The 22711-nt window shown below is 39.2% G+C and overlaps 1 protein-coding gene and 1 long non-coding RNA gene across 3 annotated transcripts in view; one reads left to right on the forward strand and one right to left on the reverse strand.

Annotated features, from left to right (window-relative positions):
- The window catches only part of DNAJC27 (DnaJ heat shock protein family (Hsp40) member C27), a 31345-nt gene extending 11639 nt beyond the window's left edge, over positions 1–19706 (reverse strand). The window contains exons 1-5 of the mRNA XM_025454484.3: positions 19399–19706; positions 12772–12854; positions 10387–10456; positions 1576–1740; positions 820–942 (exon numbers count right to left, since the gene is read on the reverse strand). Coding sequence (XP_025310269.1) covers positions 820–942; positions 1576–1740; positions 10387–10456; positions 12772–12854; positions 19399–19485 — 528 coding nt within the window. The 5' untranslated portion in view covers positions 19486–19706. The remainder of the gene's footprint in view (positions 1–819; positions 943–1575; positions 1741–10386; positions 10457–12771; positions 12855–19398) is intronic.
- A 477-nt stretch (positions 19707–20183) lies between these two features.
- On the forward strand, positions 20184–21722 carry LOC112664697 (uncharacterized). 2 transcript variants are annotated; one of them, XR_003139899.3, is made up of 3 exons: positions 20184–20585; positions 21190–21274; positions 21469–21722. It is a non-coding gene; the product is annotated as an uncharacterized LOC112664697 (long non-coding RNA). The 2 variants fall into 2 exon arrangements; XR_007402976.1 differs by having other exon boundaries at positions 21495–21722.
- The last annotated feature ends 989 nt before the right edge of the window (positions 21723–22711 follow it).

A 22711-nucleotide genomic window follows, 5' to 3' on the forward strand; every position in this document is an offset into this window, starting at 1 on the left:
TTGTGCTCTCTTTTTCTCTCTCTCTCAAATAAATAAATAAATCTTAAGGAAAAAAAAAACGTTATTCTGGGCACCCAGGTGTTTCAGTTGGTTAAGTATTCAATTCTTGATTTTGGTTCAGGTCATGATCTTAGGATTGTTAGATCGAGCCTGCATCTGGCTCTGTGCTGGGTGTGGAGCCTGCTTAAGATTTTCTCTCTCCCTCTCCTTTTGCCCTTCACCTTCTAAAAAATAATAAAAATAAGTAAATAAATCTTGTTCCCTTAAAAATATTCAAGATTAATAATTTTTAAAAAATCACCATCCATTCAGTTCCAATATGAGTACATCTTTCCATTGCCTACTTGGTGTCTTATTTTTATGTGACTGGCTAGACTCTGCAATGCCATTCTCCTATAATACCATTAACCAAAGGTAGTTTTAAAGAAAACCTTTGTTCCTACTGTAAGTATATAGTAACTGTTGTTAAACTTGATGGTCATCAAAATCACCTGAAAAGCTTTTTCAAAATATAGATTCCTAAGTTCTATCACAGCACTAAGCTTCTAGTAGGTCTGGAGCCCAGAAATCTGTGTTTTGAAGAATTTCCCAAAGTAATTCTGATGATCAGCCAGGTCTTGTACACTGTAGGCAGATATCACACACACACACACACACACACACACACTCACTCTCTCTCCCTCTCTCTTAGTCTTTTTCTCACCAGCTTCTAAAAAGAGTTGCTCTAATGAGCAACTCCTATTATATTTCTGCTTCTCATAATTTAAACTAAAATTTGGCATGGTCAGCCTTGTAACAAACTAAACAATGCTAGCTTACCTGGAACATCTCATTGATTCCTTCTCCAGTTTGTGCTGAAGTTTCAAAGTACAGGAACCCTTTACTTTCAGCCCACAGACGCCCTTCACTTTCATCTACACAGCGGTGCTTGGTACAGTCAATCTGAAATAGAAATTTGGGGGGTGGGCAGAGAGAAGACTCCAAACTTCATTCACTAGCATAGGTCCAGTGAAGTCTTCATCAATCCTTTACTGAGGCAAAAACTACTCTTAAATGAATGCCAGCATATACATACAATTATCAGGACCAAAAGGACCAAAAAAATTGCCAATGTTGAACATAGACTGATTTCCTGTGGCAAAATGACAAGTGCCTGCTCCCACACTTTATCCTTTAAGAAAACTGCTCCATATCTCTGAAAATTAGCTTCATAATATCTCCCATGCTCCAGGGGCCACAGTATACTTTTCATACCTTGCTGTAATCCATGCTGCACTTAATTATTGTCCCTTTTCTAATGAGGTCGGTGTAATTATTAGTCGGTGACTCTCCTGCTCAGTCACCAATATCCTTCCCCGTGTAAGGCACCAGAAAAAAAAGTGTATAACTATCCTGACACATGGGAGTTTTTGTTTTTATTCTTTATGTTCTAGGGATGTATGTTTTGAAAAGCTGTTGATTACTATATTATAGAATAAGGGCTTCTTTTCTTTTCATTTGTTCCCCAAAACTCAGAGCTGCACTCTTCCCATAATGAATCTAGAAAGTCAAGCATACCATTTCCAAAGCAGTTACCTTGTTGGCACATACTGCAAATACAATATTTTCCATGTTTCCGTGAGGTCCAAGATCTTGTTTCATCTCTGCTAGCCACGCATCAAGAGCATCAAAGGAGTCTTTCTGCCCAACATCATAGACCAGTATTACACCCTGTGTATCCTTGTAAAACTCATTACGAACCTTCACATAAAAGAACAGATGCACAAATTGCAGTTTTGTGATTTTGTAATATACCTCACAGTCATTAATGAAACAAAGCATGTTCTCTTGTATATACATAGTATTTGCTATTGTATCTCAATATCTACTGGTCATTAGAGGACTTCGTATAAAATCAAAGTAACATGATTTAAAAAACCCTACTAGTACAAGGTCTTGTGATGAAAACAACAGCTTCCTGCCCCACCTCTTCTCACCTCCAGCTCTACTCCCTAGAGGCAATCAATCTTTATTTCTCATTAGCAGACCTTAAAATAACACAAATTCTATAGAGTGAAGCTCTTCTCAGGAAGAACCAGAGGGTAAGTGAACAATTCTGAAGAACTTAAGGCAAAAATAACACAAGCATCAGCAACCGATACAGCCATTTATATACCACAGCTCAAAGCTGGGTTCCCCAGGATGCTAGGCAGAGTTTCTCTAACTCTTATGTCTGCACACCAACTTCAGAACTCTGAACTCAGAGTCTCAGTGTGATGTAATGGCTCTGGAGTCACACAGATCTGGGTTCACATTTACTTATTAGTTGTGTGATCTCGGGCGAGTCACTTAACCTCTCTGCATCTCAGTGTTTTCATCTGTAAAATGGGGGTAGTACTACTTACTTCAGGGGGTGACTGAGGATTACATGAGATAATGAAGGCAAAGCACCTAGATGGTGCCTGCAAAACAATGTATATTTGCACCTTCTGCCTTCCTTCTTCACGCTCCTTCTCTAATTGTCCTCATTTGATATTTTTGCTAGAAATAGCAACTTGCTTCTGGTACATATCTATAATCTAGGAAGAGGCAGCATGAAGTACAGGGCACACGAAAGTAGCAGAGGCAATGACAGGCCAAGTGGATGCAGAATAACTCTGACACACTCAGGGTTTTAGGCCAAAATTCCAGTAAGAGATAGAGGACACATGTTACTCATTCTTCTCATAGAATTCCAGTATGTACACACCCATACCAGTCTGTAGTAAGAAATGAAGACATCTTACACACATCAGGTATGAATGCTCAGGTTTCTGAGCATAGACAGATGCCTGGGCCAAGAATGCAAAAGCCTATCAATTTGTAGAAACAGAAGAAGCTATCACCTAAATTAAAACCAACAAAATCAGAAAGAATTTAAAGTGATGAACAGCAGGGGTCTTCTCCCCTCAGTCCCTAAGGTCCTTAGCCCACCTGCAGTAGTGAAAACCAACCTCTCCCCTCTTTCTTGCAACTTACTGCCTTGGCCCCCATATACCATATTCTCCAGGTTCTTGACTAGTCTTTTACCAACTTCTTCTTTCTCCATTGTTTCCATTCCAGCTGGTCACCATAATTCCCCAAATCCCATCCTGGGCCCTCAGCCTTTCTTTTTCAATCCTTTCTTCCAACTCAAATAACATTATCACCTGCATAGTTTCAACTGTGAGAATCTCCAAAGTGAGCCTTTTCATGTGTGCTTCCAGACCTGCATTTTCAGTTAGCTCTAGACTCTCCCAGCTGAATGTCCTGCTGGAATCTCAAATCCAGTATGTACAATAGGAAACCTTCCAGCTTATTCCTTCCAGTCTTTTCCATTCCTTGAACTTCTAGTAATGAAAGGAGCATACCATTCTCTGAGTCAGGTGGATTGAAAGACTAGTGTTAACCTTTGCTGCTTTGCTTTCCTCTCCCTTTTCACTCAGCAGGTACAAATAATCCTGTAGGAGCAACCTCTGCTAGGTTTCCTGCACCTGGCACTTCCTTTCCATTTCCACGTCCCAACATTACACTATCTCTTGACTACTACTGCAAGAATTTTCTAAGTAACCTCCCCAGCAACATTATACACATTGCATATTTATCTTTTTAAAGCCCTGGTTCAAAAATTCTTTGGTGTTTTCCTACTGCCAACATCCTAAAGTTCAAATTCTTTTCACTGGTGTTGACAGTTTCTGATCAGCCTTCCACCAGCTTCCCAGCCTTATCCTCCTACCTCCTGTTATTTCAAACTGGATAATCTCTCATTCCCTAAACCTGCCCTTTGCCTCTCTAGTTCCATCTGTAAACAAACCCTTCTTTATCTTTAATCTTTCAAGTTTAGCTATGACACCATATCTTTCCTGGTTTTTCTGCCCCCACCCCTCACCATCTAACCCCCAACTCCTTCCAAACACAATTTAATATCCATATTCCAGGAATTCCACAGCCTTTGTGCTTCTAGTAGTGCTCATATCACTTCCTGTCTGGTTTTATAGTTGGTAGCATATACAGCTGCCTTCCCCAGTAGACTGCAAGCAACGTGAAGGCATGTATCTTGTATCCATCTTTGTGTTGCCGATAGGGCCTAGCAGGTCTAAGTATTTTAGATATTTTAAATCAAGAAGAGCTGAAAGTAGAGAATGTAAGTAGAGGCCAAAGGGGAAAAGAAAGAATTTCAAAATGCAAATTATGCTATCCAAAGGGAGATTTGTGTGTAAATAGAGATTTAGGCAAGCTCCATGGATTTCTCTTTCAACTGCCTCAAGTTCAAGTCTGGGTTTCAGCAACTAGTTACCTCTGTAATCTTGACTAAGTGGTTTTATCACCAGCTTTAGTTTCCTCATCTGTAAAATGAAAAAGTCAAAGGAGAAGCCTCAATGGAGTCCCCCACAGCTCTCGTATTCTTGGCTCCCAAACAGCTCTCAGAGTTAGTCCTGGAAGTCTTGCTGCATCCAAAGTTTAATTAAATAGGATGCTAAGGGAATGGCAAACTTTCTAGCTTGTAGATCAGAGAAAGCTGTTACTTTAATGTCACTTGGGCCTTGGGGCGCCTGGGTGGCTCAGTGGTTGAACATCTGCCTTTGGCTCAGGTCGTGATCCTGGGGTTCTGGGATTGAGTCCCACCCTTGCAGGGACCCTGCTTCTCCCACTGCCTATGTCTCTGACTCTCTCTGTGTGTCTTTCATGAATAAATAAATAAAAAATATGATTCGGGTCTCAAGAATTTTCTGTAGACTGTCTAATTCATACCAGCAAGCCCCAGAATGATATGTGCATCAGTGGAAGCAAGATTGCTGTTAAGATACAGGTCCAGCATTCCCTTGCTGTCCTCTCTTTGACACTGTCCTCTGAGAGTGCTGTCTCACATGTTAAGCAGACTGTCCTTTCTCAGTAGGGCCTTTGGGTAAATCTGTCAAAAGGATGGATGACAGTAGTAGCTTCAATGGAGGACAGGCCTCCAGGATGAGGGGAAGCCAGGGATCATGAGAATGGCTATGGGTGCTTCACCAGGTGTGTGCCAAGCAAAAGTATACTTTGGTCAGTTTGAAGCTTAGGGAGGAGATGGCTTTGGTCTTGTCAAAAAGGAGGGTTTGATCTATAGACAAGTAAATATTTGAAAAAAGGGAAAAATCACAGCTATTCAGAAAAACAGTACTTCAGAAGTGGTGATTTCAATTCTATTAATTATACTTCTATCTTTTTGAGCTGCTGGAAGAAAAAGCTATTGTAATTTCAGTTTGCATTGACAAGATGTCTAGTGTCTAATGATAGAAAGTAAAGGAACTCTCAGTGCTTTTCAGTAGACAATGTCTAGAATGTTGTGTTCAGTTCTCAGCTCCCTATCAGCTAACTAGAAATTATTCACAAATGATGTTGAAAGGCCTAGCTGGGGCAGGACTAGAAAATATTTTACCTGAAAAGGAACAGAGTAACGAATATTAGAAAGGTTCTCTAGTAGAAGCGGACTTAGTCTATGGTGTTCCAAAAACAAGGTGAGGATCAATAGCAAAAGTCAAAGAAAGGCAGCCTTCAAAAGGAAGTTGTTAACCTAGAATTTTTACCGCATAAAGTCAACTCTTAATTACAGATACATTTGGAAGTATAAAGGATGAACTTGTGAAGTAGTGTGATCCCATCATTAGAAACATTCATTCTCCAAACTATTACAATCCGTACCACTCAAAACTATTCTGTGTATCATATCATCCCTGGATTCCCACCAACTTATGTAATTCCAACTTATCCATCAAAGCTTAATTTATTTTTTTATTATTATTTTTTAAAGATTTATTTATTCATTTATGATAGACAGAGAGAGAGAGAGAGGCAGAGACACTGGAGGAGGAAGAAGCAGGCTCCATGCTGGGAGCCCGACGCAGAACTTGATCCCAGGACTCCAGGATTGCGCCCTGGGCCAAAGGCAGACGCCAAACCTCTGAGCCACCCAAGGATCCCCTCAAAGCTTAATTTAAATGTTGCTTCCTTCAACAAGACTTTCTATCCTCCCAGATAAGCTAGGCTAGGTATTAAATATTCCTAAGCATTCTGTCATTTGTTTAACATCTGTCTTCTCTGACATATTTGTGTTCCATGAGGACAGGAGCTGTATATTACTGGTGTCCAACACAGAAACTGGCATACTGGTATGTGGTGAATGAATGACAGCCATTGATTGGGAAGGTTACAGAAAGAAATCCTACAGTAGGCAGAGGTCTGGCCCACATTAAATTCTCAGGCATTTTCTAACTCTGCATTTTTTAAAACATTTTTTAAAAAAGATTTTATTTATTTATTTATAGAGACACAGAGAGAGAATGAGAGGCAGAGACACAGGCAGAGGGAGAAGCAGGCTCCATGCAGAGAGCCTGACATGGGACTCGATCCAGGGTCTCCAGGATCATGCCCCGGGCTGCAGGCGGTGCCAAATGGCTGTGCCACTGGGGCTGCCCTCTAACTGCATTTTTATAACTTTGGAGAAATCTAAGATTTATTCTAGCATTTCTGGTAGTCAGAATCTATGCCAAGCTTACAGGCACCTACAGCCTCCATTCCATTTTCACTGACAATATATACTTGTAAAATTGTCTTAACCCATGGAAACCTTCACATTTAAAAAGAATTCATTCTACATACATATTTGGGTACATTCACAAGATAGAAAGTTATACAGCCAATACATTTTTTTCCCAAGAAGATAGAATAGATATACTTTTCACTATTCTTCCTGCTAAGTACAAGTAAAAACTGTGAGTGTTACATAAAACACATATAAGACACATGGAAGATGGAGAGAAGAAGGCAGATAAGCTAGGGACCTCAGGATCTAACAAATGACACCATAGTAAGTTTCTGGATTTTATTTTGCCTCATACATCTAAGACTTAGAACTAAAGAAATACAACTTAGAAATACCAGTGGGTACAGACAAATAAAAGCCCAACAAAAGCCTGTTCTCTTTAGCCAAAGGAGCAAGAAAGAGGCAGCTTCACCAAAGAACTTTAGATGATAACCCTACTCCCGCCACACACCTCAGGAACAATCTGTCTCTCCATCCCCACCCACCTAAGAAGAAGCTAAGAGGAGATTGTGGAAAAAATAAATGACTGAAAATAAACTAAAAAAGCCTAGTAGTTAGGCTCACCAGAAGAAATGGAGGAGACAGTAAACAAACTCAGTGACCTGGAAGGCAAAACAGTAAAGTTTACCCAATCTGGAACAATAGAGAGAACATAAACTTAAAAACAAAAAACCCAGAGCCTCAGGGACCAATAGAACTACAAGAGATCAGTCCAGAAAGGAGAGAAGAAACAGGGTGGGGCTGAAAAGTACTTAAAGAAATAATGGCTGAAAATTTCCCAAATTTGGTATGAGACATAAAGCTACAGATTAAATAAGGTGAGAAAATCCTAAACATGAAAAATCCAAAGAAATCCATGCTAACACACATAACTAAAAACCTTAAAAATTAAAGACAAGGGAAAAATCATGAGAACAGCCAGAGACAAATGACCTCTCCTATGTGGGAAACATTTTCAAATGACAGCAGATTTCTCATCAGGATCCTGGAGGCCAGAGGAAAGCACTACACTAATCAAGTGCTGAAAGAAAAGAATTATTAGTCTGGAATCTTATAACCAGAAAAAATATTCTTCAGGAACAAAGGGGAAATTGAGACATTCTCAACAAGGAAAACTAAGCTGATGCCAGTAGACTTATGCTAAGAGAATGGCTAAAGGAAGTTCTTTAAACAGAAAGGAAATGATGAAGAAGGAACTTATGGAATACAGCAAAGGGTGGAAGAACAAAGTAAGCAAAAATATGGGTGAATATAACATTTTCTTCTTTCTTGAGTTTCCTAAATTATGTTTGACAAACAAGCAAAGATTAAACAGTTTGATGTGGTTCTAGCAGTATATAGAGAAAATTTTAAGAGAATTATAAATGGGAGAAGATAGATGCTAAGGGAGGAAAAGTTTCTAAAATTCCACTCAAATTGTTAAAATGATGACACCAGAAGACTGTACTAACTTCAATGGTTTTATAATTGCAGCACCCACGAATGTAGCTATTCAGGGAGATTAATTAAAAAACACTATGGACAGGGATGCCTGGGTGGCTCACCGGTTGAGGGTCTGCCTTCAGCTCAGGATGTGATCCCGGAGTACCAGGATCGAGTCCCACCTTGGGCTCCTGCATGGAGCCTGCTTCTCCTCCCTCTGCCTATGTCTCTGCCTCTGTGTCTTTCAAGAATAAATAAAATCTTAAAAAAAAAAATACTATGGACAAATCAAAATGGAATTCAAAAAAGTGTTCAACTAACTCATAGGAGGCAGGAAACAGAAAACAGAGAACTGGAAAAGCAGAACAAACAGAAAACAATACAAAAAAGCAGACTTGTGCTCCAATATACCCATAATTACATTAAATGTAAATGGTCTAAAGATACCAATTAAAGGACAGAAATTGGCAATAATAGATTAAAAAGCATGACCCAACAATGGGCTATCTAAAGAAAGTCACTCAATACAATGATATACGCAGATTGAAAGTAAAGGGATAAAAAAGAATATATTAAGCAAACATTACTCAAAGAAAAGCAAAAAAGCTATATTAATAACAGATAAAGTAGACATCAGGACAAAAAAATTACTGGAGACACAGGGGGACATTATATAAAAATAAAATTATATAATGAAGACATAGCAATCCTTTTTTTTTTTTTAAGATTTTTTTTTTTAATTCATTCATAGAGGCACAGAGAAAGAGAGAGGCAGAGACACAGGCAGAGGGAGAAGCAGGCTCCATGCAGGGAGCCCGACGTGGGACTCAACCCTGGGTCTCCAGGATCATGCCCTGGGCTGCAGGCGGCGCTAAACCTCTGCGCCACCAGGGCTGCCCAAGACATAGCAATCATAAATGTGTATGTACCCACTAAGAGAGTTGCAAAATATATGAAGCAAAGATGATAGAACTGAAAGGAGAAACAAATCCACAACTAAGTTGAAGACTTTAACAGCCCGCCCTCTCTCAACAATTAATAGAACCACCAAACAAAAGATTGGCAAGGATATAAAAGAATTCAACAACACCACGAAAAAGAATTCAACAACACCACGATCAACAAGATCTAATAAATATTTGTAGAGCACTCCATTCAACAATAGCAGAATACAGATCCTTTTTACGTACTCACAGAAGACCAAGATAGACCATATCCTGGGTCCTGAAAAAAACCTCAACAAATTTAAAAGAATCAAAATCATACAGTACGTTCTTTCATCACAATGGCATCAAATCAGAAATTAGTAATAGAGGGCACCTGGGTGGCTCAGTGGTTGAGCCTTTGGCTCAGGTTGTGATCCCGGGGTCCTGGGATTGAGTCCCACATCGGGTGCCCACAGGGAGCCTGCTTCTCCCTCTGCCTATGTTTCTGCCTCTCTCTCTCTCTCTGTCTCTTATGAGTGAATAAATAAAATATTTTTTTAAAGAAATTAATAATAGATAACAAAAAATCTCTACTACTTGGAACTAAACAACACACTTCTAAAAAAATCCATAGGTCAAAGAGAAAGTCTCAAGAGAAATAAAAAACAAAAACACATTGAATGAATAAAATGAAATATAAATGAAATTGAAAATACAACATATCAAAATGTGTGGGACACTGAGAAATGGTGCTGGGAGGAGAATTGATAGCACCAAATGCACACATTAGAAAAGGAGAAAGTCTCAAATCTATAATCTAAGCTCCCATCTGAAAGAACCCAGAACAAGAGCAAAAGAAACACAAAGCAAGCAGAAGGGAGGAAATAAAAGATAAAAGCAGAAGTCAAATGGCCAAACTAGAAAAGAACTAAGAGCCTCCTCAGGGAAAATGAAAAACCCAAGGAAGGAAAAACAAAAGAGAATGGCTTTGAGATTATTTTGAGACTTCTCAGAATGGATGGCAGACAAAAGTAAACCAGGTGGTGTTCTCTCCGGAGAGATAACACATAAGGCTGAGGAGTGAACTGGAAAGATCACGCTAGTACCTTGAAATGAAAGAAGTCACATTGCTGAATTCTTAAGTCCAAGTGTGAATATAATTATCCTTTCACATTCTGGGCTAAGGTATGAAGTATAAAGCAACAGTCCTTTGAAAGTTAAAAAGTCATATCTATGTGTTTGAAACATTAGTGATGAAATTTCCTACCACTATTTAAGGGTATGGAACAAAAGACCAACAGGTTTCCATTTAGTTAAGGTTCAGAAAGGAAGCCATAAACAGCAGCTAAATTCACCTAATTTTATACATGATTTGCATACTGGTTGTTTCAGATAGCTCAGGATCTTTCCCTAATCCACTGATAATACTGGATACAAGTTTTCCCAAAAAGGCTTTCTTACCTCATAGAAGAAGGGATGGCCAGCCATATCAAAGATGTTAACTTTGATTTCTCTGTCTCTGACTTGTACTCTGAAATGTTCAAATGCAAACAGTTCCAAAGAAGGTTATGGCTTCTGCATTCCCATTCATATCATTTATGTCACTTATGAATTTAAAAAGGTAGTGTAGAAAACTTATTTTTTTAAGGTTTTTTAAAAAAATTTATTTATTAATGAGAGACACAGACAGAGAGAGAGAGAGGCAGAGACACAGGCAGTGGAAGAAGCAGGCTGCATGCAGGGAGCCTGACATGGGACTCAATCCCGGGACTCCGGGATCACTCCCTGGACCGAAGGCGGCGCTAAACCGCTGAGCCACCGGGGCTGCCCTAGTGTAGAAAATTTAAAAGAGGCTTTCTTAGCACCTCTTCTTGATTCCAGATAATCATTATAAGAGAAGCTAGCAACTCAGCAGCTTGTCAACCCGACATGGGATTTGATCCCGGTTCTCCAGGGTCACACCCTGGGCCGAAGACAGAGCTAAACCACTGGGCCACCGGAGCTGCCCACTAAGGTGTATTTTATTAAAGTCTGTGTGAGGGACGCCTGGGTGGCTCAGCAGTTTAGCGCCTGTCTTTGGCCCAGGGCATGATCCTGGAGTCCCACGTCAGGCTCTCTGCATGGAGCCTGCTTCTCCCTCTGTCTATGTCTCTGCCTCTCTCTCTCTGTGTCTCTCGTGAATAAATAAATAAAATCTTAAAAAAAAAAAAAGTCTGTGTGACTTTCACTGAACAAGAGCAACAGTCCGCTTGTTTTCAAAAAATTTTAAATAATGAACAAAAAGGGAAAATAACACCCATTCGTATTAGAAATTTTAAATACTGTCCATCATTGTAGCATATTTGCATCTTGTCCTTTTATTTTTTCAAGAAAAATCACTATTGGAAAATAAATTAATGAAATATTGTATTTCAAATGTTAAAGAAAAATACAAAGATGGAAGTTTAAAATTTGTCCCAAATCCTATGACTCAGAAAAAAAACCTTGTCAATATATATGAACCTCACTGCAGTCTTCTTTCATGCATAGATATGACTGATAAACATAAGTATTTTCATAAAAATGGGATTATGCTATTTTAAAATAAAAAGTATAAAAGTTACTCATTATTGAATTGAATAAAAGAAAAAGAAACTGAAGTAAACTAGAATTACTGAACTTTAAATGTTTCCTCATCACAAGATGTATTTCCTAAAAGACCCCTCTAAATTAAGAATAGGAATTATTAACAATAACAGGTTAGAATCACACTCTTAAGTGACATATTTCAGTTTAGACAGCATTGATATGACTCCCTCCTACAGAATACAAGGACATCAGTACTCACTCTCATTGTCCCTACGTTACCTCCTGGTTTATTTATTATTATTATTCCCTTGTTCACATTTATAACCTCCATTTTCTGTTCTGAAACCATAATTCCTACAGTTGTTTTATATTACTTGTAGATTTAAATCAAGCTAACCACTGATCATTTCTTTATTCCTGAATTCTCTACCACATTTCAGCAATTCTAAGACACATATTTGTGTTCATTTTAACATCTGTGAAATCAGGATCCATCTTATAAAAGAGGATGTAAGAACGGCAAAACAAAATAACGACAGTCTAAGAGCATCTGGAGAAGATCTGGCATAACAATTTATATTAGAAAATTTTGCTTTAAAGAGAGAGCAGCTGAGAGGGGATGTAACTAAAGGTTATGAAGTCGGGAATGAACACAAATGTATTCACACACTAAAACTCAAAGAGGTTAATTTAATTCAGATGCCAGACAGGAAATTACCTTAAGAGAAATGGTACTTTTTTACCTCAAGGTCATGCTTTCCTAGGTTATGGCCTGGAGACCACCTGCATCATTATTACCCAAGGCTGTTAAAAATGCAGACTCCTGTGCCCCACTTCAGACCTGACAAATGAGACTCTTAGTGGACAGGTCCCAGGAATCTGCATTTTTACAAACTCTTAAAGTACTTCTTAGCATGCTGGAATTTGAGCTTCACTATGTTAGAAACAGGAAGGATGGAGTTGGTATCTATTATTTTTACTATGATGCTTTACAAACATCTGCTAATAGGATTTGTTTATATAGAACATGTTTCCTAAAAAGGTTCATCTGCCAGTTAGGCTTTTGACCTCCTCATTTTTTTAGACCCTACACCTAAGGCAAGGCCTGGCAAAAAGAATGTGCTCAGTGATGAACAAATTATATGATCACTACCTTATCTGTAATGGTCTCATTCCTATCTTCCCTGATTTATCTTCAGAATCTCTATTTCAAGATGTATCATTTTAGAACAGCCCAAGTCTATGTAATTTACAAGTCCAAAGAAACAATGTACTTACTTTGTGACTCCATAGTCAATTCCAATTGTTGCAAGGTATTTAGACACAAATCTTTTCTCACAGTACCGTTTTATAATACAGCTCTAAAAAGGTAAAGAAAAATACGTGCTTTTAGTAAATATACTCTGGAAACATACAAAATGAGCACAATTCTTCATTACAGTTTCATCATTCATCACAATGAAAGAGAAAGCATTTTCTTTTTTTTTAAAGATTTTATTTATTTATACAGGAGAGAGAGAGAGAGAGACAGAAATAGGCAGAGGGAGAAGCAAGCTCCCTCCCAGAAGCCTGATATGAGACTTGATCCCAGGACACTGGGATCCCAGGACCTCAGGATCATGATCTAAGCCGAAGGCAGACACAACCACTGAGCCAGCCAGGCATCCCGAGAAAACAAATGCTAAAAGTGAAAATTTTAAAGAAAAATTACTTAAATATTCTTCCCTTAATACTAAACATATTTCAGTTTAGTTCTTGATCCTTTTGCTCTTTTCATTTGAAGATTTACTCATGCTTTCAACAATACTACCAAAACGTCTATGTTTAGACATTTGTCTAAATGTCTGACCTCCCTTCTCAAAAGCAGATCTACAACTTAAAATACTAAGACTAGTTTCTACTTAGGTGTCCTGCTGTTACCTCAAATTCAATATGCCCAAAAATGAACTAATCCTATACATAAAATCAGTTCATCCTGCTGACATCCCTGTTCTGTTAATAATACCACTATTTTCCCTACTACAGAAGATCAGAATATTAAAGCCATGTTTGATTCTGAGCCTTTCTAAATCTTCCAAATGTTTCTTGTTTCTTTCTCCCCATTCCAATTCCCATTGACATCATTTGGATTTAGATCCTCATCATCTACTCCTAGACAGATACAAGAAATTCTTTTCTGGTCTTTTTGCTTTCCTTTCCTCCCAACTGTAGTCAATACTACACACCACTGACATTATTTCACTTCCCTAACTCAAAAGTCTTCAGTGGCTTCTCATTGCTAGGTTTGAAATCCAAATTCCTTTGTCCTTTATTCAAGGTTCTCCATAATCTGGCCCTAATCTGTGTTCCCTGTCTGAACCCTTCTAATATAAACTCTCCATTTCTGCAAAACTCCCAGAGACCCGATTTCCTGACTTTTGTCATTACTTTTCCCTCTTCTTGGAAAAGTACTACTCCCTTCTTTACAAGTCTTACTTAATCTTTAAGACCCAGCTCAAACTCTGAGCTCCAGGTTGTAAGAGATCTTTCCTGCATCTGAACTCTTCTAACACTTTACATGCATACTAACATGTATGCATATATTACACATACACACACACGCACACCAGCACTCACATATTGCTTTGTTAGTTATCATTTCACATGTGTATATTTACCTTCTCTCTTTAGCTAGACAGTAAACTATTTGAGGATAACAAACATCAGTATTTTACTTCTTTCTCTCTTTTGTTCATGCCAATGAAATTTGCTTAGTGCCAGGGAAAACCAATTTTAGAAGACTTGTATATTAATAACCTTTAGCACTCATGAAACTTATAATTTACTTGGGAGTGCTAGTAATGGAGTTTATTCTGCTCAAATCCTTCCCTGATGAACGTGAACCTAAATTAAACAGGACAGTTAATTTAAAAAGCAGTTAATAAGCTTATTGTGAACTGAAGGAAAAATTTCTTTGAGTGACTACTGCTAAGAGGCTCTACTTTTAAAACATTTTATAGCTTGAATGCACTTCACAAATACTTTCTCTCACAATAGCCTGGGAAAATGAATATAGCCTTTTTCTAAATTATTCATAAGATTAAGGGGTTCGGCAGCCCTTTAACTCCAGTACACTATTTAAACACTAGTTCTAAGTGTTTCACAAGACACACATTTAAGTAATTGTATTAATAACTATCCCTAAAACATAAATAGACAGGGTTCCTGGCCCTTAGGATCTTATAAGCTAAGTTAAATAACATAAATACAGAGAGAATGTTTCACTATTTTTCTTAAATAGACTTTTAGGTACTTTTCTTTTTTTAATGCAGTTTTCATTAAAATCTTAACAGGTTTGAGCCTCTTTTTTTTATTTTTTTTTTATTTTTTAAAGATTTTATTTATTTATTCATGAGAGACCAGAGAGAGAGAGAGAGAGAGAGAGAGAGAGAGAGAGGGGCAGAGACACAGGCAGAGGGAGAAGCAGGCTCCATGCAGGGAGCCTGACGTGGGACTTGATCCCAGGTCTCCAGGATCAGGCCCTGGGCTGAAGGCAGCGCTAAACCGCTGAGCCACCCGGGCTGCCCTGAGCCTCTTTTTTAAATAGAATAATCCTAAAATTCATATGAAAGAACAACTGTCTGGGAAGAAATAATCAAATTATGAAAAAGAGGAATGGGACAGGGCAGTGGAAAGAGGAGGGAACCCATCTTAATATATTAAAATATAGTCTGAAACCAATCAAGACAGTATTATATTGGCATAAGATTAGACAAATAGGTCAGTAGAACAGAACAGAGAGCCCAGAAATAGATCTCATTAAAAGAAGAAATTTTAAAAGTGACCAAGGTGATATTTAAGGTTAAGAGGAAAAGAATGATTTTTTTAAAAAGATTATTTATTTATTTATTCATTCATTCATTCATTCATTCATTCATTCTTGAGACACACACACACACAGAGGCAGAGACATAGGCAGAGGGAGAAGCAGGTGCCATGCAGGGAGCCTGATGCAGGATGGATCCCCAGACCATGATCACACCCTGAGTCAAAGGCACTCTCAACTGCTGAGCCACCCAAGCATCCCTCAATTGGGTTTTCTACTTCTTTTCAAGTCAATTTTGGTAATTTATATTTTGCTAGGAAGTCCTCCATTTCCTCTACATTTTCAAATGTGCTTCTATAGAATTAGAATGCAATATTCTCTAGTCAGTCTTTTAATCTCTTCTGGTATGTAATTATGTTTCCCTTTCAGTACTAATTTTGTCATTTTTTGTTTCTATTTTTCTTAAATAGATTTTTTAGGCACTTTTCTTTTCTTTTTTTTTATTGACTCTCATTAACTAATTCTCAAAATCCAAAACTTTTGGTTTATCTTGTGACCTTTTTCTAATGTCTTAGGTACTAAGTAGTCTTTTTTTTTTTTTAAGATTTTATTTATTTATTCATGAGAGACAGAGAGAGAGAGAGAGAGAGAGAGAAAGAGAGAGAGGCAGAGACACAGGCGGGGGAGAAGCAGGCTCCATACAGAGAGCCCGACGTGGGACTTGATCCAGGATCTCCAGGATCCCGCCCTGGGCTGAAAGCAAGCACTAAACTGCTGAGCCACCCAAGGATCCCCACTAGGTAGTCTTTTAAAATAAGATAAACCATATCTCAAAATTCACATTTTTAAGATATACAATTCAGTGGTTTTAGTATACTCACAAAGTTGTAAAACCATTAAGTTCCTTTAGTTTTTCTCTCTCTTCTTTAGAAATGAATGATAATGTGTTTTCCTTTCACTACAGCTTTAATTTTGTTAGGAGGGTTTCAGTATAGATTCTCTCCCTTGCATTGCTTTCTAGTTATTTTGTCATTTGTTTTGATTGGTCCTTTGACCCAAAGATTATTTACTAGGGTATGCCTTAATTTTTTTTTTTAAGATTTTATTTACTCATTCATGAGAGACAGAGAGAGAGAGAGAGAGAGGCAGAGACACAGGCAGAGGGAGAGGCAGGCTCCATGCGGGGAGCCTGATGTGGGACTTGATCCCGGGACTCTAGGATCACGTCTTGGGCTGGAGGCAGTTGCTAAGCCGCTGAGCCACCCAGGGATCCCCCCATGCCTTAATTTTTAACTTAAAATTGTTTATCTTTCTACATTTTCCACATTTTTTTTTTTCATTTTCCACATTCTTTAAAATGAGCATGGTGCTACTTTTATAACTAAGGCTTTTTTTTTTTTTTTTTTTTTTTTTTTTAATGAGAGAGAGTGAGCATGAAGGGAAGGGCCAAAGGGAGAGGGACAGAGAGAATCTTAAGCAGGCTCTTTGCTCAGCATGGGGCAGGACCTCATGACCCCTGAGATCATGACCTAAGCCAAAATCAAGAGTCAGACATTTAAGCAACAAAGCCACCCAGGTGGCTCAACAAAATGGTATTTTTTTCCAAGTTACTTTTAAATCTGTGGTCCATCTAAAATTCATTTCTGAGAAAGCAATGCCAAAGGAATCTACCTCACTCCCAAATAGTAAATAGTTGTTCCGACAGTACTTATTAAATGGTCCCTACATTCCCACCACTTTACTACATTTGTTGTAAATTGAATTTCCTTATGTGTTTGGATTTATTTCTCGACTCCAGTCTGTTCCACTGATGTCTCTCTATGCCCTTTCCAGCACCAATAGGAAAAGTTTGGTAATTTTAAAATAGGTTTTATTATCTGGTAGTGTTTTCTTTTTTCCACAGTTTTCTTGGTTATTTTCACATTTAATTTTTTTTTCACATTTAATTTTTCATAAGGACTTTAGTACCTTTTATGAATTTTGAAAGGAAAAAACCCTGTTGGTATTTTAATAGGACTGAATTACATTTGTAGATTATTTTAAAGATTTGATATTCCTAAAATGTTGAGTAGTCTTATTAAGGATAAAGTATATCTTCCCATTTGCCTAAGTAACTTTATGTCACTTTGTAGAGCTTGAAATTTTTCTTCATTTAGGTCCTACCTATTTCTTCTTAAGTTTAAACCTAGGTACTTTATTTTGGCTGTTATTGTAAATTAAATAATTTCTCAATTATATATTAAAACATATCATTTGATATATATATATTTTAAAGATTTTATTTATTCATTCATGAGAGACACAGAGAGAGACAGAGACACAGGCAGAGGGAGAAGCGGGCTCCCTGTGGGGAACCCGATGTGGGACTCAATCCTGGGACCCCAGGATCATGCCCTGGGCGAAGGCAGATGCTCAACTGCTGAGCCACCCAGGTGTCCCATATCATTTGATACATTAAAGCTACTTTTTGTATATTAATGTTGCCTTACTGAATTTTCTGTTTCTTTTTTTAAAGATTTTATTTATTTATTCATGAGAGACACACAGAGAGAGAGAGAGAGAGAGAGAGAGGCAGAGACACAGGCAGAGGGAGAAGCAGGCTCCATGCGGGGAGCCTGATGTGGGACTCCATCCGGGGTCTCCAGGATCACGCCCTGGACCAAAGGCAGGCACTAAACCGCTGAGCCACCGAGGGATCCCTTCTTATTGTTTCTAAAAGCTTTTCAGTTAATTCTCTTTGGGCTTCCAGATAAATAATCATATCACTAGCAAATAACAATAATTTTGCCTTCTTCTTTCCAGCATTTCATATTTTATTTTTTTCTCTTGTCTAATTGCATTGGCTAATAAATCTAAACAATGCCAAATAAATGTGACACTGGGCATTTTGGGGTATTTTTAATGTTGTACTGTTAAGCATAGAAAATTAAAAAGTGATGCATGATTAGTTAGCCAGCTTACTATTGAACCTTTCAGAGGCTTTATTCTTTACTTTTTAATGCCTGGCACATATTTGATGTTCAATAAATGTTGACTTTCAGTGACTGCTACGTTAATACTTACATACATACAGACAGATACATAATTAAAATAGTACCGGACATTGCTAAATGGAAAGAAATGACACTAATAAACATTTACTGAGCATCAACTACGTGCAAGGCACTGGCCTAAACACTTGCATTAACAGCTCTTTTGGCATATAGTTCCTACTTGGAGTTGATTTTCACAGCATACAATGATGGAAAGAAAGATCCAAGTTCTAATCCTGTCTCTGTCATTGATTTGATAATCTTTGGGAGGTTCTTAACTAATAGCTTCCACTTCCCTAGGAAGTAAGATAATTTGGGTGAAAAGCAGACAGTTTAGAATTCACTTGGGAGAAGGCCTCTGGTTCCTCTGCCCACCCTCCTCCCCCTCCCCCCACCCCCAATGCGGGAGAGCTTATAGCAGATACCCAGTAGATCCAGCAGAGAGAAAGGCGGTGGAACTAAGGCTTTGACAGAATGGATATGACGACACTACCAGAAATAAAAATAAAGCCAATACACAAAAAATAATGCAGGCTCCTTGACATCCACCGCACTTCCCTTGAGAAACATGTCACCATCAGTTACGCTCTTAAAATAGATTCTGGGCTCCATGTCTGCAGAGTAACATTTACAAACTCCGATCCTCACATGCACCCCCGTGAGTTCCCTTAGGCTGCCAAGAACTGCTGGGATAAGTAAACTTTTATTCTCCACCTCTAAGTCCTGGACAGGTCACCTAGGACGCGGACAGGGTAGCTAGGCAGACGATCTGACATAAGGACCTAGGCCTCCTTACTCTTTGGGGGGTACATTCAAGGGGTTAGCGGTCACATGAGGCACCTCCTTATGGAGAGTGACGTCAGTGAAGGAGGAGGGGGGGGGGCAACCCAAAGGTCAAAAAGGTCAGAAGTGTTTTTCCTCGGGAGGCGCATCCCCTAGCAGGAGACCCCGGCCTGCTCAGGGGCGGGGAGGAGGCTGGGCCGCGGGCTGTTGAGTGGCCGCCGTCGCAGCCAATCGGCACGTGGCCCCGCCGCGCCGAGGTCCCGCCCCTCCCGGCGCGGTACTCACTTTTCCCACTTCAGCGTTGCCCATGGAGATGACTTTGATGCGCAGGGACTTGCCAGGTTCCTTCCGTTTCGGCATGTTGGCCTCCATTGCCCTCGCTCTCTCGGGGCCACCCGCCTCGCTATCTCCTTGCTCACTAGGCTGGCCCGTCCCTCAGGCCTCCCCGTCCAATGGCGGAGCCGCTGCTGTCGTCACCGCCCCGGCTCCGCGGCTCGCCATCCCCGCCGCTGCCTAGCAGCCGGCGCGGGCGGTCGGGAGCGCTGGGAACTGGGGGTGGGAGAAGAGAGTCTCGCGATGCTAGAGAGGGGCGGCGTGACGTCATCACCGGGCTCTGGAGACGCGGTGTTGGTTACTTGTTCCCGGGAGTCGCGCCTCCGCGCGGGGCCGCGTCCCTCGGCAGGAAGTGGGCGTTGAGGGGCGGCCGTCGCCACGGAGAGTGCGGGTGGGGTGCGAGGGCGCGGGCCGGCGGCGTCTGTTGACGTTTGCAGCGACTGGTAGAAACGTGTTGGTCTGGGGCAGATCCTCGGGCTGGGAGTATTTGGAGCTGTGGGCGCAGGCCCATAGACTCGCAGACCTTGGAGTGTTTGGGGCGGTGTTTTCCCTGAATTCTAAAGGTCCCTGTGGGCGCGTCTACGCTGCCCCCCACCCCGCCTCCCCATACTACTGTTTCTGTTGCTCGGACTTGCGGGGGAGCCGGGGGAAGTGGAGGGAAGTCGGGGCTCTGGTTCTGGAACAGAGGCGTTAGGCGACATCTGAATCCCGTTCCTGTCGTTAAAAAAAAAAAAAAAAAAAAAAGGCAAGGTGTCTATTTGGAGTAAAAACGGATTTTAGTGGAGTCATTGGTCTTCTATTAAGTGATCCTTCTGTGTAGGAAGAAAGCTCACGTTAGACGTTTCTTAGACTCTTCCAGTTAAATGGGGTGTGTGTGGCTCCTTCATTTTCCTCTCGCTCCCATTCACATTCAAACTTAACTCCATCATTTATTTTTTTGTTTTTTATTTATTTGAGAGAGAGAGAGAACACGCGGGAGGTGGGGGGGGGAGGAAAAGCAGCCCCCCCCCACCCCCCCGCAGAGCAAGAAGCTGGACGCGAGACTCGATCCCAGGACCTGAGCCGAAGGCAGACGCTCAACCATCTGAGCCATCCGGGCGTCCCAACCCCATCATTTTTGCTCACCTTCCCTGTAACTGGTAATATGATAGTAGAATAATCATGAATCCTAACATAACCAATTTTCTGTTGCAGGGGACAAGAAAAGCATCTGCTTGGATTAAGAAAAAAACAGCAATAAAAAACAGAGGAAGAGTAATTTTTTGAGTGATTAAAAAAATCTTGATTTTTTTTGATTTACAGAAGTTAAATAGAACTTTAGAAATGTTAAGTGCCCCGAAAAATAACGGCTGCCCAACCTCCCAGTAAATTACAAGGGCAAAAGTAGCATTATTTTCGTTTTCACGTAGCTTTCAGTATTCTAAAGGAAATACACATTGCAGGGAGATACTGAATAAAGCTTCAACATTTCTTAGCTATCTTGAGTCGGATTTTCAAACATTTTGTCTTAAAGACACGGTTTTTAAGAAAGCTTACTCCGGGTTGTATTTATAATGAACAAGTAATAAATCTTAGTTTAATGAAGCTTCTAAGATTTTTTTACGACCATGAAATACAAGTCCTGGTCAGGATTTTGATATTTTAAAGTTCAAAATAATTGAATTTATACTGATTCTTCACAAATCTAGATGCTGATCTCACAGAATAATTTAATAAATCAACAAACGTCTATTTCTTTGCTAGTTCACCTTTGGCCCTGCAATAGAACTGGTGCTATGGAAGAACAATTGCAAAATGTCAAATCTTCACTTAGTAAAAGACTGATGAGGTATGATACTATTGAGCATATGGGCAGTAAAACAGGCCAAAGATTAAAATTTATTACCATTTTTTCATATTGATATTTGTGAGGTTTGAAAGTGTATAGCCATATTTTCTGCTAGGTGTGTTAAATTAATTCGGAATAGAAAAAGCAAGAAAGTTAGCTTTCCGTTCCAGTTTTTTTTTTTTTTTTTATTCCAGGTTCTCCCCATGCGTTTCTTTTCCAGGCTTTAATGCACAAAGAAGAAAGAAGTGTAGGGGTGCCTGGGTGACTCAGTTGGCTAAGCATCTGCCTTCAGCTCAGGTCATGATCCAGCCCTGGGCTTCCTTCTCATCAGAGTCTGCTTCTCTCTTGTGTTTTCTGTGTCTCCCTCTGCTCCTCCCCATCACTCGTTCTCTCTCTCTCTCTCTCTCTCAAATAAATAAATCTTTAGAAATAAAATTTTTTTTAAAAAGTATGCATTAGCTGTGTATAGTGTGAACCCTGAAAGGCAGGGATTAGGAACATGAGCTTTGGAGTCAGCCCTGTTATACTTTATGTTGGCATAAGATGGGCATGCAGTGAGGGTAAGACTTGCAGGAGATAATGCACATGAAGTACATGGTAGTTCCCAGTAAATAGCCCTATGTTTTCTTGTACTCATGTTTATTTTTATGTATTAAAGACTACATATTTTAAATGTATATTTTTAAACTAAATTATGATATATTTTAGACACTGTTAAAGGTATAACAAATAATATAATGAATACCTATGCATCCATCATATAGCTTAGCAAATAAAATATCACTGATACTATATGTAGTCTTTCCCAATACATCCATCCTTCCTCTTCATAAAAGTTTGCAACTATCTGAATTGGTGCTTTTAATTAACAGGCATTTTAAAAATTGTTTTTACTACATATGTATATACACCTTAAAATGTAGACTATTGTGCTGCATTTTTAAAAATCTTTATTTTGAAGTAATTTCACTCAAAAGTTTAATAGGGCAAAAATTGTGTATATCCTTTACCCAGATTCATCAAGTATTGACATTTTGCCTCATTTACTATATCACTTGTGTTCACTATCTATATATTCATATATATACACACACTTTTTTTCCTAAATAAGTTGACAGTAATTTGCAGACATGTTTCTTTAATACCATAAATACTTCAGTGTATATTTATTTCCTAAGAAGAAGGACTTTCTCTTACATAGCAGTAGTATATTTATCAAAATCAGGAAATGTAACATTGTAACAAGACACTATTATCTAATCCTATGGTTCTCAAACTGCACTGGAGTGCTCCACATCCTCACAGGGTTACCCAAGGGGATATCTATGGGATATTTTACATTGTAAGTTTTCAAGGCAAACAAAATGAAAACTATTAGCTCAAGGTCATGTACAATTTCAACAATAGGTGGCACCATATTCCTTGGATATGTCACAT

The sequence above is a fragment of the Canis lupus genome, chromosome 17, assembly GCF_003254725.2.
Source record: "Canis lupus dingo isolate Sandy chromosome 17, ASM325472v2, whole genome shotgun sequence".
NCBI lineage: Eukaryota > Metazoa > Chordata > Mammalia > Carnivora > Canidae > Canis > Canis lupus.